The sequence below is a fragment of the Gasterosteus aculeatus genome, chromosome 1 (assembly GCF_964276395.1).
Source record: "Gasterosteus aculeatus chromosome 1, fGasAcu3.hap1.1, whole genome shotgun sequence".
NCBI classification, from domain to species: domain Eukaryota; kingdom Metazoa; phylum Chordata; class Actinopteri; order Perciformes; family Gasterosteidae; genus Gasterosteus; species Gasterosteus aculeatus.
The window spans coordinates 8581430-8596207 of NC_135688.1; the positions used below are offsets into that span (position 1 = coordinate 8581430).

Sequence of the window (14778 nt, forward strand, 5' to 3'; positions counted from 1 at the left end):
TGGTGCCTGACAGGCTCAGCTGAGGGCGACAAAACCACCCGGGTTCCTTCGCGTGCGGTTGAAACGCCTTGTTCCGCTTCTGTCACGTGACCCTCCCAGGCCCCGGAACTCGGTGACGTCGCAGGACAACAAAGATGGCAGGAATAGGAGGCAGCAACTACTGGGAAGGTAAGGGAGACTCTATTTAACGGAAGAGAACATAAAGCAACGACTAGTTACGTATCCTTGATTCCAACAACGTAGCTGCCGGTGTGGCTGTCGGCGCGTTTGGTTCTCAGCCACAGTTTAAACACATAACGTTAGTTATACGTGTCTCCACGACCACTGGCTCCCAACGGGCTAGCTAACAGGTCGCCATGTAAATCGACGTTGTTCCTTCAACTGTTTGTTATATAGATGTCGCCGCTCTGAATGATTCATAGCTACACACATTCAGAGTTCGCTGTGTCTGCCGGCACACGAATTAGATGGTCATTTGTTTATTTACTTACCCCCCGGCGGATCTAACGTTAAGTTAGCTTACTTCGTTCAACTCGCACTAACGCGCCGAGCTATTCAGAAGTCGTTGCTCAAATCACGTTGCCATCGCTTATGGCTCCTGCATTAAATTAACCGTTGTTAAGCTGCACATTTCTCTCTCTCTCTCTCTCTCTCTCTCTCTCTCTCTCTCTCTCTCTCTCTCTCTCTCTCTAATGTGATCTGATGTCAGATCTGCGAAAGCAGGCCAGACAGTTGGAAAATGAACTCGACCTGAAGTTGGTCTCCTTCAGTAAACTGTGCACCAGCTACAGCAGCTCGAGGGATGGACGCCGAGGAGACACGTAAGTGACGTTTTGTCTTTCCCAGTCCCACGCGCCATGACATGTTAGATACAGGTAACTAACTACACTATTTACTACTACCCGGTTATTCAAGGAACCCATTTGACCAGATTGGGAAGTTGTCAACTGAAAATGAATCTATAACTGTTGGTAGTGCAACAGTGGTAGTAATAATGGATAATCATTCCAGCGGATTCATACCCAAATGTTTCTGATTCCAGATTTTAAAAGGTTTTTCTGCTTTTGTCATGTTTGATGGAAATTTAATATCACTGGATTGTATAGCCAGCAATTGTTGGGTAAAACAAATTATTTAAAGATGTCTCCCTGGTTTTCTGGGATGAATTTTTTTTCAATTATAGACCAAGTTAACCAAGAAATGACTTCTCAGAAAACTTGATAATCCAAATAATTGTGACTTGTATTTCAAAATCATTGAGGTCCTTCTCATTTTGGTTAGTGAAGGGATCCATGCCTAATTCTTAACCAATTTGATGTTGATCATTTAGTAGAAGAAGCTGTGATTGAAAGGGGCCTAATAGTTGGCCCTAGATATTTGGCAGGAGGATTGCAATCACAGGAAATTGTGTTTGCAAGAGGAAGTTTCTATGAACAATACATTGTAACCATACCAACTCCAAGGGCCTTGTTTACTAGCTAAACTATCCTTAAAGGGGGAAAGTTGAGGAGAATTTTCCAATCAAAATTTCATTATGCTGACACTACCAGTTCACCTTTTTGTATCTTTTAGCAATCAAGCCACTATTTATGAGCTGAATGCTGAATGTTCCTTTTTAGAAAAGCAATTTGGCTTGAAACAGTCCATACAAAACATTCTTTGTTTGTCGTCATACCAGTTTGTGAATCTGTGCCAACTCCGTGAGAGCACGGTCGCTGTTTGTCCTTTTTTGTTTCTCATTCATTTTATTCAGGGTCATAATACACTTTTTCCACATAATTACTTTTATAGTCATTTACAACTATCGGATAAAACACTGAAAAGAAATCATCAATTTCATCATCATTTTAAAAGCATATTTATTTACAATTTAAAAAAAATCCATAAAAAGTCCAATCCAAAACTACATGTATGAAAATATCTTCACTCTTCCTCTGGATAAACGTAGGCGTCAGTATGTATAGTAGTAGTAGTAGTCGGAGGAGGGCCATCAGAAGTCCGTAGTAGACTGTGGCACCTCACTGACTACTCAGTGGCACTCCTCTGACTGCTACTGTACACACCGACATCTAGAATCATAAAACTGACTTACGGCAGCTGACCTGTCGCACAATCAATGGCTGTTCTCTGAAAATGTGGCTTCGCCCACTCAGGTCGCGGTTGTGAGGCCTGCCGCGGAGCCGCCACAGACTTGCCATTTCCACTTGGAGATTCTCCCTGTCTCTCCAATTCTACCAATGCAGCCGTACATTCACCACCAGCTTTTACCAACGTGGATGGTGTTATATTTAGTACATGTTTTACATGAACATTACTCATTAAAGTTAATAGGGAGTCATTTCCGATTCAACATTTATTTTGATTCGGAGACAAATTTAGGTCATTTGCTAAACAATGTTTGCGCAAGACAATTATTGGTGCCCAAACTAAACATTTAACTTCCTCAGTGTGCAATTTCAACACTTTGTAATATTACGATATGTAGAGGCACACAAATGTAAGAACCTTTTCCAACATTTTTTGAAAATAAACGACTTGAAAACGTTTTTCTGATTGTTCTCCATTCTCTGGTTTCCTCTGAAGGTCCGACACCACGCCACTGCTAAACAACTCTACCCAAGACAGGATGTTTGACACCATGTCAGTGGAGATTGAACAGCTGCTGGCCAAAGTAAGTAAGGCCCACAAAAAGGCCAGAACCGCACCGGATTTATGCCGCTCCATATCACATCCTTCACAATGGGCCCTATAGTGCCTTCATGTATTTGACAAAGGTGTAACTTTAGATTATTGGCCAAAAAAACAAAGTGCTATGTTCAGTGTCAAAATGGTACAATGTAGTCACCCCTACAATGTGTTGTATCATTTGTCAGTTTGCCTCAGAATCCATCTCTTTTGATATGAAGTGTTCATCCTTGAATTTACCCGTGCTTGTGTCTTGTCGGGTTTTGCATATCCTCCATGTTGTACCGGGTCTTTACCTTATTTCTGGCTCTCCTGGTTTCCCTCACGTCTTCTCTGGCCCGCTTTGTAATCCATTAATTTCCATCTCCCTGTCAGCTGACTTTAGTGAATGACAAGATGGCAGAGTACACCAACACCCCGGGCACGGCGTCTCTCAACGCTGCACTCATGCACACGCTGCAGAGACACAGAGACATCCTACAGGTTTGCCCTCATTCTTTCCAATAGATTTTAATCAGATTCTGTTTCATGCACTCTATTTATTTATTTATTTATTCTACTTTGCCTTTTTGTTCTGTAAAACATCCCTAAATTCACTGTCAAAAACTAAAACTTTCCTAAGCACACGTGCCGTAGTGTTTCCATTTAGTCATTTTAGGTGTTCAATGTTCCACCTTCTTAAATTTTTACTTGGATTTATTTTCTCTGCAGGATTACACGCATGAATTCCACAAAACCAAAGGCAACTTCTTGGCTATCAGGGAACGGGAAGACCTGCTTGGTTCTGTCAGGAAAGACATCGAGTGAGTACCCAGCTGTGTTTCCCCCCACCATTCAATGAATGTCTCCTTTTTTCTTTGTACTATTACAATTATCCAGTTCCGTCCCGCTGGCCACAAAAAGACACGTGAGCACACGTCCACCAGCGGACAGAGACCGTGGCTCGGAAGATGAAGGTGTCGCACGTTGTCCTTTCCGCGTACGCAACCCTCCCACCCGTCGGCCGGTCTGTTCATCCAAAGTCCAAAGTTCTGGAAAATGCAGAAAGCTATTGATAACAATATTGAAGGCAGTAAATGAGAGCCGACCCAAGCATCAAGGCTGTTCATGGTAGCGCATACTAAACAAATAATATTGTCATGTGATGCATTGCTTGTGTTTAATCATAGTGGATGTGGAGGATCTGCTCGTGAAAAATGTTCGCTATTAAAGCCTAAAAAGATTTATGGCCTCTTCGGCCTTGTGTTGAGAAAGTGTGTCCTCCGCTCAGATGGGCCCCGTTGTGATCGAGTGTATTGAAATGAGATGGAGGCTCCCACAAACCGTGACTCTTGTGAGTTTCTTTTTTTCGTAATGGCTTATTGATCTGTGAGACGCAGCAGTGAACATACGGTGAGCACTGCTGGATTCCCATTGATCTCGCTCCATCCGTCTGCTGTAGTCATACCTGCCTCTTTGGCTCAGGGTCACTTTATATCATATCTTTCTCACACACAAAACTACTTGTACCAAATCCATGCCAAGCGTTTATTGTCTCATTAGAATACGAAGTTGCGCTGCACATTATAAATTCGCTGTTTATTTTCTGGGTAAGTTTCATCCCGTGAGGTCGGCACCACATGCAGCAGTTCCCCTCGATCTCATTAATTCACCTTTCTAAGGACCAGACTAATCGGCTCACTGCTGATGAATCTAAATCATTGAAACGGGTGTTGTTGAACCATTGCTCAGGCTAACGATGACTAATGTGCCCTGTGGCTTCTAAGGAGGGAACAGGTAGGGGAATTACAACGACTGGTGGGGCACCTCAGTGGTACGTTAGGGCTTGAGAGTAAAGGAAAGCAGTCGATCGTGGACGGCCAATTCTTTTACAGGACCTGATCTCTTGACCTGTCTGAGTGAGGGTTGACTAAAATACCAGCAAACGTGATATACCAAAGACCCGTTTCATCTCATCTTGTCAGAGGGGCGTACAGAGAAAATCATTGATTCGAATATTTTAAGTTTACTCATCACTGCGTAATAAATATTTTTAGTAGGAGTAAAGTTGAGCCAGTAGAGTTTTAAGTAGGAGCCCAATATTTTCGGACTGTTGTGTGTTTGGAAAGCCAAGCGGTGCGGTCGGTTCCTTCGGAAATGTGTTCTCTTCCGTGCCGTTGATGCAGCGGCTGAGCCTTTGGTCCCATTTGTCAGGCAGAGGGCAGTAGAGATCTCGGCGTGCTTGCAGACTCTTGTCAACAAAACATATTCTCATACACCCACAGCTGCACCATTCATAACAGCGGAATCGACTAGAGCTGAGCTCAGACCTGCCGCTCCCCCGTCTCCTGCTTTGATTCTAAATGTCAGCAACGGCTGTGACAGCTTCCCTGATTTACATCGGTGCCCTTTTAAAAGAGAACCCGCTGGGGCGATGGTGCTAGCTGTCAGTATGGGCAATTCTGGCCCCTCAAATGCATCAGCGCTGCCTGTTGGGGCGTTTGAGGTAGCCACGACGGAGCTCGCTGTGTGTTTGTGTGTGTGTGTGTGTGTGTGCGTGCACTGAATATAGTATTTCCATTCAACGGGGTTTGGATGGCGCTCTGGGGATGAAGTAGGCACATTTGTTCTAGCTCACGCCACAAGCTATCACCGCGTGTCTGATGCAAAGGAGAACGGGTGTGATGTGTTTGCTCAGTGAGTGGTATAACAACACATCCATTAACACTGACGTTGTGCTGCCAGATAGGTCTAATGGAGCGCACCCCTTCGTCACGCTATGCGTATGTCCATGGAGTCAGCGGTCTCCTCCGTAGGCAAAGTCTAGAATAGTAGAAGTAGTAAATGGAATAGTAGTAATGAATTACAGCGATGTATTTTCTCGTACCCTCTGCAGCAGAAGGTCAAGCCAGCTGGCTTTGGCTCTTTCCCACTGCCTACTGTGCCGATTTTAGCTGTGTCCTAGCATGCAGAGCTGTGAGTAAGGAAAAAAAGGCCTTTCTGTCGCTGCTTCATACACAACAGCACGGTCATCTCCGCCCTTCCATCTTGTTGTGTTGGAGTAAAGTCATCGGCTCAACAAACATGGACCTGCAGTTAATCGGCTTTCATTATGGTGGATGCTTCCGTGGAATGATGCAGTTTTTATTTCTTTTAACAGCCCTTCTACCCTCTCGTAGCCTTTGACCAACCATTAACCGTCTGTTTTCTTATCTGCTCTCCTGTAAACCAAAGCGGAATTTACTGTGTTAAATTTTGGCTAATGGAAACCATGGAGTATTTCCTGCTGCTGCTGCTGCTCTCTCCACATTGCAAGCTTTCTATTGGTGAACCACAAGAGGGCTTCTACTTTAAAGAAATGAATGCTATGGTATTGGCGCCCGACTGCAATTAGATAAAGGAAAAAGTTGGTCTGTACAAATGTTTTGTTGGTGGATTTTGCCCAACACATTAAATATGCCAATGCAATAAATGTGCAACAGTAAGTTGCACAAATAAAAATGATTTTATTTTATGTATTGGACCTACACACACTGGTCAAGTGGTGACCTGAAAATGAAACCGATGAAACGTATGTATTTATCCCCTTTGCTGGAAAGCCCCTAAATACATACATATATTAAAGTGCTATAATTTACCGCCAGAAGTCACATAAATAGCTGAATAAAGTCCACGTGTGTAAAAATATTACCAGAGGCCCCATTAAATCCATTATTCGTAAAGATGTGACACGGTAAGTAGTCTGCCAACAAAGAACCAGAACTCGGGCAAGTAGGACATTTATCAGAGGCGACAAGGAGACCAAAGATGACTCCCTAAAAGCTGCAGACTCCACCGAGCAGTGGCCAGAAAAACAACCGATGCGTGGGGAGTTGGCAAAATTACATTGAAAACAAGTTTTCGTTTCCCAATTTTGACTATTTGGAGTGAGGCCATCACATGCAATCCTTAAAATTTCATGTTGTAGGGCTTCAAAATGGAGACTTACTGTAGCAAAAAAACATTCACAACTGAAGTGATGTGTCTGCGTTCTCCTTTTTCAGGTCCTACAAGAGTGGCTCCGGAGTCAACAACAGAAGAACAGAGATGTTTCTAAAGGAGCATGAGCATCTGCGAAAGTAAGTTTCCATCACCTTTTGTCTTTGCCGTATCTGAAGAATTGAAATGAAGAATCCAACTTTGTTTTCCAAACAGAGTTTTTCAAGGTACTAATGAGCTACTGTTGTGAAAAAAAAATTTGCCATTCGTCCAGAACCGTACAGTCTTTCCTGGTTGAGCCCCGGCCGCAGCTTCCCAGAATGCAAAGCTGGGATAACTCATCTTGATGGTGCAGCACAATAACACTTGAAATCATTGCTGTTGCCAATGCCTGCTTTAAGTTCTGTCCCCCAATGGTGCTTTATTTCTCAATGCTTTTACACTCCAACAGGTGGTGAGCCACTTTTATCACGATGATGCATTCATTAAACTAGAGTTTGTTGAATTATTCAGGGCAGCGAAAATGTAGTTTAGGATTTGAGTGCTTTCCTGGCTCGTTAATTAAGTTAATAAAAAATGTGTTCATTAATGTCCTCTTGAAGAACATGTGGGTAGGGACAGGCTTAAATTTATTTAGGGATGCACGTTATAGTCACATGATGCTATTCCAACATGCTTTCTACAACTCGAAGCTGGAAAAGTTGAGCGTACTTTTGATACCGACACAGTAAACTATGCCAGCAACCTCATTAGTGCCCCACTATCATTGGGCTGACTGTCCAGCACTGCAGAACTGCATGAGGTAGCAAAGCTTGTTGTGTGTGTGTGTGTGTGGCACCCTATGTTGAAAAAAATAAAATTGGATATCAGCAGATAACGCACACCCTCAAACAAAAGACAAATGATACACCGAACGCTTTTAAAATATCCAAGCTTGAGGATCGCATCTGATCATTTGAACAAAGCCGCCCAATTCATTCGCTCTGTGGCTAAATTTTTGTTTACTGTTTCATCCTCTCAAAGGAATGATTTCTCCCTTGTGCTCCCCATAAAATAAACCTCTTTAATTAATTCCAAAACTTTAACTGATTCGACATGGCCAAGATGAGAGAACCCTGTGATGACCTTTTCAATAATTCAAAGAGGTTTTTGTTTGATCCTGGTTTTCAAACATGACTATGAATCAGCACCCCGTATTGAATCAATAAATGACGTTTGATTGCAGTAGCATTCTAGCAGTTTAGCTCCACAGGGTTTTCCAGGATTAACAGCGACACTCTGGCACTGCGATAATCACTAGGACACTCTCAGGAATGGCTCAAGGGAAATCGTTAATGGATTCATGTACTGAAGGAGAGGCAGACTCATTCTTCCTGTCCCGCCGCTGAGGGAGTAGCCCTGTAAAAACATAAAAATAAAAATCTGTCTGCCTTCGGGCTTCTGGCTTGACAGAGGAAAGGGAAAGGAGCATAAAACACTCTCTTTTATCATTTATTGAAAGTTGGCCCCAAAAAGCCAAACTAAATACGGACAATGAAATTATTATAGACAAATGAAAGGCGATTGGCTTGTTGATCCTTCTTCAGCGTCCTGCAGCCACCGACATTTCTAACAGTCAAGCCCTTCAGTGCTTGAGCGGTCCGGCACAATGGATCAGGATTATGAAATGATCTTATTTAGCCACATCCCATATCAAAGTGCTTCGACGGAACCTTGGCAACAATGCGCGGGGACGGAGGAGGTTGCAGATGAGGATCGAGTTACGCTTGATTGATCCTATAGGAGCCATAAAAGCGGACCTCTAGGAGAAAAGGAGTAAAATGTGTTCGTGGCCACAGAAATGGCCTGAAGTCTCAGATCCTAGATGAGACATTTCAGTAAAAACGACATTGCTCAAGAGACGGATATTGAGGTGTCTGTTATGTGAACCTGTAATTTCTTTTAAATAAATGGTAATACTTTTGGTTTCTTTTGTTTTAATTTTCAGTAATATTATGCAAAGTAAACCATACCAAGCCAGATTAAATATATTATTTTCTGTCTCTACAGTGTTTTCGGACTGCATGACCTAACGTATTTTATATCGTCCAAAGATTTGCAGTGACAGCAAAGGGGGGTTTGAATAGTGTGTCGGTGTCTATAATATATTGGCACATCTTCGTTACACTGTTGCCAAACTGATTTGCGAAGACCAATCAATTTCCCAAAAAGGCCAGGATATCTGCGGCTATCCATCTAATGAGACGGTCCAGTCCAGATCCATGTTTAAAATAACCTTCTCTTTGTTCTTCACCTGTCAAACCTCCTGGGACATTATGTATTGAAAAGCAGTGGTCGCGGGACGCGATGGTAAACGGGAGTGACACTTTTTGCTGCTGCCTTCCGAGGTTAAGGTGCTTTGACTTTTTCAGAATGCCGCCACAGCGTGCGGTGACGCCGTGGCAACCGGGGAAACAAGGATGTGACGAGATGATACCAGATGGGTAGCGGCGTACACAGTGGTGTGCGGGGCTGGTAGGATCTGAGGCGTGTCCTGGTGCTGCCCATTCAAGAGACCAAACAGCCAGAAAACCGCTCTTGGTACTTAAGCTAGTGTGTAATTGTTTGATTGTATTTCTCTGGTCCGTGAGCTCTGGTTTGAGGATTCACTCATCTGGCTTTTATCTACCCTGATATCGATACCTAAGCTGAAGGTATTGGGAATACCAATCCAATACCAGTGTTTAGATCAAAAAGCAGTAGGTCTTACCGGTTACATGAATATATTTTTTGTTATGAAATAAGTTGGAAAAGTCTTAAAATATAGCAGGAATAACAATTCAAGTGCAAACAGTATTTTAATAACAGATTATTGAGGTAAATAAATTGGCGACACTGATAACCATTGCAGCAGTTTGAGGTATCTGAACCGGTATCGGTGCGTCTCTAGTTCTGCTCTCCAGCATTTTGTACCTGTTTTCTCTCTCTCTCTCTCTCTCTCTCTGCCTCTCTGCCTGCCGTGGACGTTGGTGTTCATGAATAAACTAGATCGAGAGAGGGCAGGTTCATTAATAGTTCATGTAGGATGTGCCAATGGTGGTGGTCACACGGATGAGAACATCCTTGACACATTAAAGGCTTCGGTGTGTCAAATTGTTCACTGTTATTGTGGTGTGTGTGTGTGTGTGTGTGTGTTTCAGAGGCATAAAAAGGTCCTAAAAGGATTTTTTTTTTTTTTAAAGGACATTTTGAATCATTTCTGGGGTAACAAATTCTAAAAGCTATCCTGCCTGTCTTGCTTTTGTCGGCCTTTTAGTTTCAAAATGTCACGTCTAAATCCGAGAAATCCACATCGCCGGGTCGCTAGTTATTGGAGATTCTCATTTACCATTTACCAAAGTCAGTGAATGGCAGCCCTGCTGTGAGCATCATCTCTGTGGAGTTGTAAGTTGTGAGCTTTGGTTTGGGGCCACTCCTCTTTGCAGATGCAGTTTGCTTTCCGCAGCTGTTGCCAAGATTTGCTCGACTGTTTCCAAAGTAATTACGGTTTCAGTTTACCTGGCTGATTGCATTAGTTGCCCGACATTGCTATAAAAGCCGACCTGACGGAGCAGCACTCTCACCGGGTTGCTGCCAAGCATTTCCTTTCAGAATTCCACTTGAAAATAACTGAGTCAACCGAAAACAAATGAGTTAATATTCGGATTGTCCATCATTCCTTGTAGTCCTCGGTGGTTCCTGGGTTATTGCTGCCGATGCACAAATCTTTTTGGCATAAATATCCGTGGGGGCAGTAATCTGTAGGGGTGTATGTTTCTATGTGTGCGAATGGCAAGAGAATGTGGAGGAAAGGATGGGTGGATATATTACACTGGGAAAAGCGATTAGCTCGGAGCTAATGAGCTACATAATGGCTTCAGCAATATGCCACAGAGCAGCAAAAAGGGATGCTACCCACTCTGCTCTGAAACCCCCCAGAAGGCCGACTATATAGATGTGATGGTGCAACCAACCTCCCAACCACAGCTGCTTGATGAGGATGAGGATGAGGAATGAGCCGTAAAGCTTTTCCCCTTCCCAGCACTTTGAAATGAGAGCGACGTCATTCAAGTTCCCAGCTGCTCTCTGCTTTGCTGTTTGAGGAAGGTTCATCATGTGAACACAGTGGGCAGACACGCGGGTAACGGTTGGTTTTTCACCATCCGTCTCGCCACCATGATGCTTTTTTAGTCATTCTCGTATGGAGAGATTGGTACACGTCTTTTAGAAGCTGACATTAAATTATGGTGATCAAATCACAAATAATTATGGGCATCAAATCATTAACGTGGGCCCGAGGATTAAACACACTTAACCTTTTTCAGATGTTAAAGTCAAGCCACGAGAGAAGCTTTGGGTAAATGTTGGAGAATTTGAATTTGGTGTGGAGGAAGACAGGAGTCTTTTGAGACGCCTTTCCTCTCTTCGTGTAGCTTTAGTTGGATAATAAAAGGATGCCGAGAGCTTTACAGAAACCCCACACGGAGCTGGATAATGAGGATGTGTGTTATTGAGAGAGTATCACATACAGTCCCTGCAGTTTTCTTTTGTTTCGTTCCCCTCTAGTTCTGTGAAACATTATCCAACTTGAATCCTATTAAGGAATAAATTGCCAACGGCACTATTTTTTTATAAGCAGCCATAGACTCAAAACGGATTACGGCGGTTGTATACGTGAAGTGGGTGTGTGAGCAGGTTTGGAGGAGACAAAGCAAACATCGGACACGAGTGTTGAGTGCAAAAGAACCGACCATCAGTGGAAATATATAAAATGTTTTTTTTGATTGATATATATTGATTGGTTCAAGGAAACAAAATCCAGTCACAGACGGCATACAAATAAACTGTCCAAGTCACATGATTAGAATTGACTATTGCAGTCGATCTGAAACTGATCAGGTTAACTGTCCCGGCTTAATTGAATGACTAATCAGTGACTTAATCTTTCCCTCCCCTCTCCTACTCTTTGTCTATAGTTCGGACCGACTGATGGACGACACGATAAGGTAAGACCTACATTCTGTCCTCCACGTTTGAGAGGTCATATAGTTGCACGAGGCCTGGCTATGGGAAGCCACACCGTGGACTTCTTCGATGTCTGCGCCGCCCTTCCGTTGTCACAAGGGCAGGATTGCAAACCCCGAGTGAGGAAATGTATTGATACTCCCCAAAAATCAGATTTTCATCCTAACCAAATGTTTGAACTGAAATTTTAAAAGAACAGGATTAACTGTCGGACCTGAATATATTAAGTCGTACTCCTTTTTATTAAGTCATAAGCAGACATAACGTGAGCAGTTCCCTTTAGACATATCAGGCTTTTTATCTAAAGAGGAAACTGTCAAACAGTTGTATGATTAGAGTTGCAGGTTCAAAGTGTTTTACATTATTGTTACAATATACACCTTAACATTGACACTTGTTCCAAAGTGAATAGTTTATTGCTGACTACAGGTCGAGAGCACCCAAAGCTTTTATGTGTATTGTTTTGGACCATTTGATTTCATTTTTTTTTTTTTTTTTCAATGAGCCTTTCAGTGGGAGTTTCAATCACGTCAAAGCCTTGAAGTACGGCAACTGCTCACATAATATTGTGTGTGCATGACATGAACGAGGGGGGGGGGCGACGCCTGCCAAGAATAAGTCCTCCCGCTTCACTGATTTATAGAAACCATCCATTTCTCACCGGTCTCTCCTTTCCCGTACTGCGGACCTGCACAAAAGACAAATATGTCACTTAGGTTTTACCTTCCCTCACTCCTTCCTAACCCCCCCCCACACCCGACAACTTGGGACCACTCCCCTGGTGTGTGTGATGGGAATCCTCAGCCAGATGCTCGTGAGCTGCTTCACATTGAGAAAGAGGCTTGTCAAGGTTGCTGGAATCAGCAAAGTGTTTCTTCCTGACCGCGGAGAATATGATCCCTAAAAACACAGCTACCAGGCCAAGACTACACACACACACACACACACACACACACACACACACACACACACACACACACACACACACACACAGGTTTTACTACAGATTGTCAGCCTGCTCTTCAAGAGTAACATCGTTATACCTCCTGTCTCCTGAGTGTTAATACTCAACTCATTATGTTGTCTTTGTCAGAAGCTTTAAGTGTGTGGGTTTATTTTTTTTACTCAAACACGGGCTCAGTAGCTGCCTGCTATTGATTCTTGTCCGTAACAGACGCCATAGAGGCAAAACAAAGGGCCTGAAGCCAACTGAACTGCCCAACTGCACATTCTCAAACTAAATGTTGCTGATGCCCAAAGTTTGAGGGAAATTTCACACCAATTCCATCCCTCCCGTTTACAAGCCGAGGCAGCTCGCACACACACACTCAAGGCTCCTGGGATAATGACTGTCCTTGTAACTTGGCTGTGCCGACAGTCTTGTAGTCGTTAAATACCCATTTTCATTCATCATACAGGAGGATATCAAGCGTCACAGTTCCATGTTGTTCATTTCCTATATTGCATTTTATCAGAAAGTTATCTAGTAATTGACATGTTTAACTTTTTGACAGACCATATTTCTGATTAAATACTTCATTTGGATTCATTCCTTGTAGGACTGAGATGCACCTGTTTAACCCATGAAAATGTTTTTTTTAATTTTTATTGTAGCCTTGAAATGCTTCAGGCTTGTGCCACTTGTCGATTGCATATAAGTCTGCTCCCCACTTGGCATTCTGACATTCTGAGTGGCATGTCCAATTGCTTTGCTCCCATACTAAATAGAGTTTTAATTCAAAATCCGGCTCGGACGCCTCACATTTGTGTTTGATCGGCTTCCTGAAAGAATCACATGTGCCCTCTTTAGCATTCAAAGGCCCTACAGTATTAGTGATTGCAACCAAAAGCCACAGATTGTCACTTCTAAATCCACTTTTCTCTCTCATCTTGTTAGTATCGCTATGGCAACCAAGGAGAACATGACGTCCCAACGGGGCTTCTTGAAATCCATACAGGGCAGGGTCAACACATTGGCCAATATCCTTTATGCTGTGTGTGTGTGTGTGTGTGTGTGTGTGTGTGTGTGTGTGTGTGTGTGTGTGTGTGTGTGTGTGTGTGTGTGTGTGTGTGTGTGTGTGTGTGTGTGTGTGTGTGTGTGTGTGTGTGTGACAACGGAATCGAAGACAACGCACAGTACATGTGAAGTTTAAAAGGATTCACTACTGGTTGTTGAGGGATCAATGCTCACATATTGCTTTTCTGTGAACACATTATCTGTGATAACTTATCGCGATGTACCAGCTGGTGCCTGAGCCATTCACCCAAATCATGCTTTGATTTTTCTACAGGCATAAGAAAGTTTTAATTGTTTCGGTGCTACAGCAGGTGAAAAGGGGAGTTTCTGCTTGTATCATCACTCTGATTCAAGTTATTACTAATTAACAGCCATCCCTGTCTTGATTATTAGCAATTGCCTCTCAAGGCCAATTGCATTCCCTCTCTTTTTTATTGTTCCTGAGACCTTCGGTATTTTGCACTTGCGTAGATCTTTGCATGGCACGGACCGTATTTGATGCTCTCCTGCTAACAAATGTAATCCTCCGTATTTTCTTCCTTAACTTTCCTCCACACCGTTTCCCAACCATCAACAATCTCATCCAACGGATCAACCTGCGGAAGAGAAGGGACTCCCTGATCCTCGGCACGGTGATCGGCGTCTGCACCATTCTACTGCTGCTCTACGCTCTCCACTGAAAGCCGGACCGGGTGGAACCTTCAAAGGAGCACGACTGCTCTGCTCTCTTGTAACGTGGGACTCACAGGAGAGACGGAGCTAAATTGGAGGCCCCCCCCCCCCTACCCGAACAGAAAGACATTGGTCCAGTTCTTGGACGGGAACAGATCTGGCCGACTTGAACTACTGAACTTGTATTTAGCAGTGGGACAGATGGAGTGCTGCCAACAAGTGAATGAAGACCAAAAGTACAAATATGACAACATTTTAATCAATGATATTGGTGAGCGATGGAGAACCTTGGATGCATCATTATTTTAGTTGAAAGGTCCTTTTTAATTAATGAAGTGGGGTGGTTAGCACATTGTGCACTGTATAATGTGAATCAATAAATTATTAATTTCAATATGTGCAAA

General features: G+C 43.2%; 1 protein-coding gene across 1 annotated transcript; it reads left to right on the forward strand.

Annotated features, from left to right (window-relative positions):
• Positions 1-29: 29 nt before the first annotated feature.
• On the forward strand, positions 30-14778 carry gosr1 (golgi SNAP receptor complex member 1). Its single transcript, XM_040185655.2, has 9 exons — positions 30-168; positions 710-821; positions 2584-2671; positions 3061-3168; positions 3397-3488; positions 6708-6782; positions 11637-11666; positions 13583-13665; positions 14258-14778. Exons 1-9 carry the CDS (start codon positions 135-137, stop codon positions 14380-14382), a joined length of 747 nt encoding a protein of 248 aa, XP_040041589.1. The 5' UTR covers positions 30-134; the 3' UTR covers positions 14383-14778.

Bases quoted from the DNA above. Each gene is read 5' to 3' on its own strand.
- gosr1 (XM_040185655.2), top strand. From the start codon at position 135: ATGGCAGGAATAGGAGGCAGCAACTACTGGGAAG. The intron at 822-2,583 runs GTAAGTGACGTT...TTTCCTCTGAAG, and splicing joins GATGGACGCCGAGGAGACAC to GTCCGACACCACGCCACTGC. The intron at 3,489-6,707 runs GTGAGTACCCAG...CTCCTTTTTCAG, and splicing joins TCTGTCAGGAAAGACATCGA to GTCCTACAAGAGTGGCTCCG.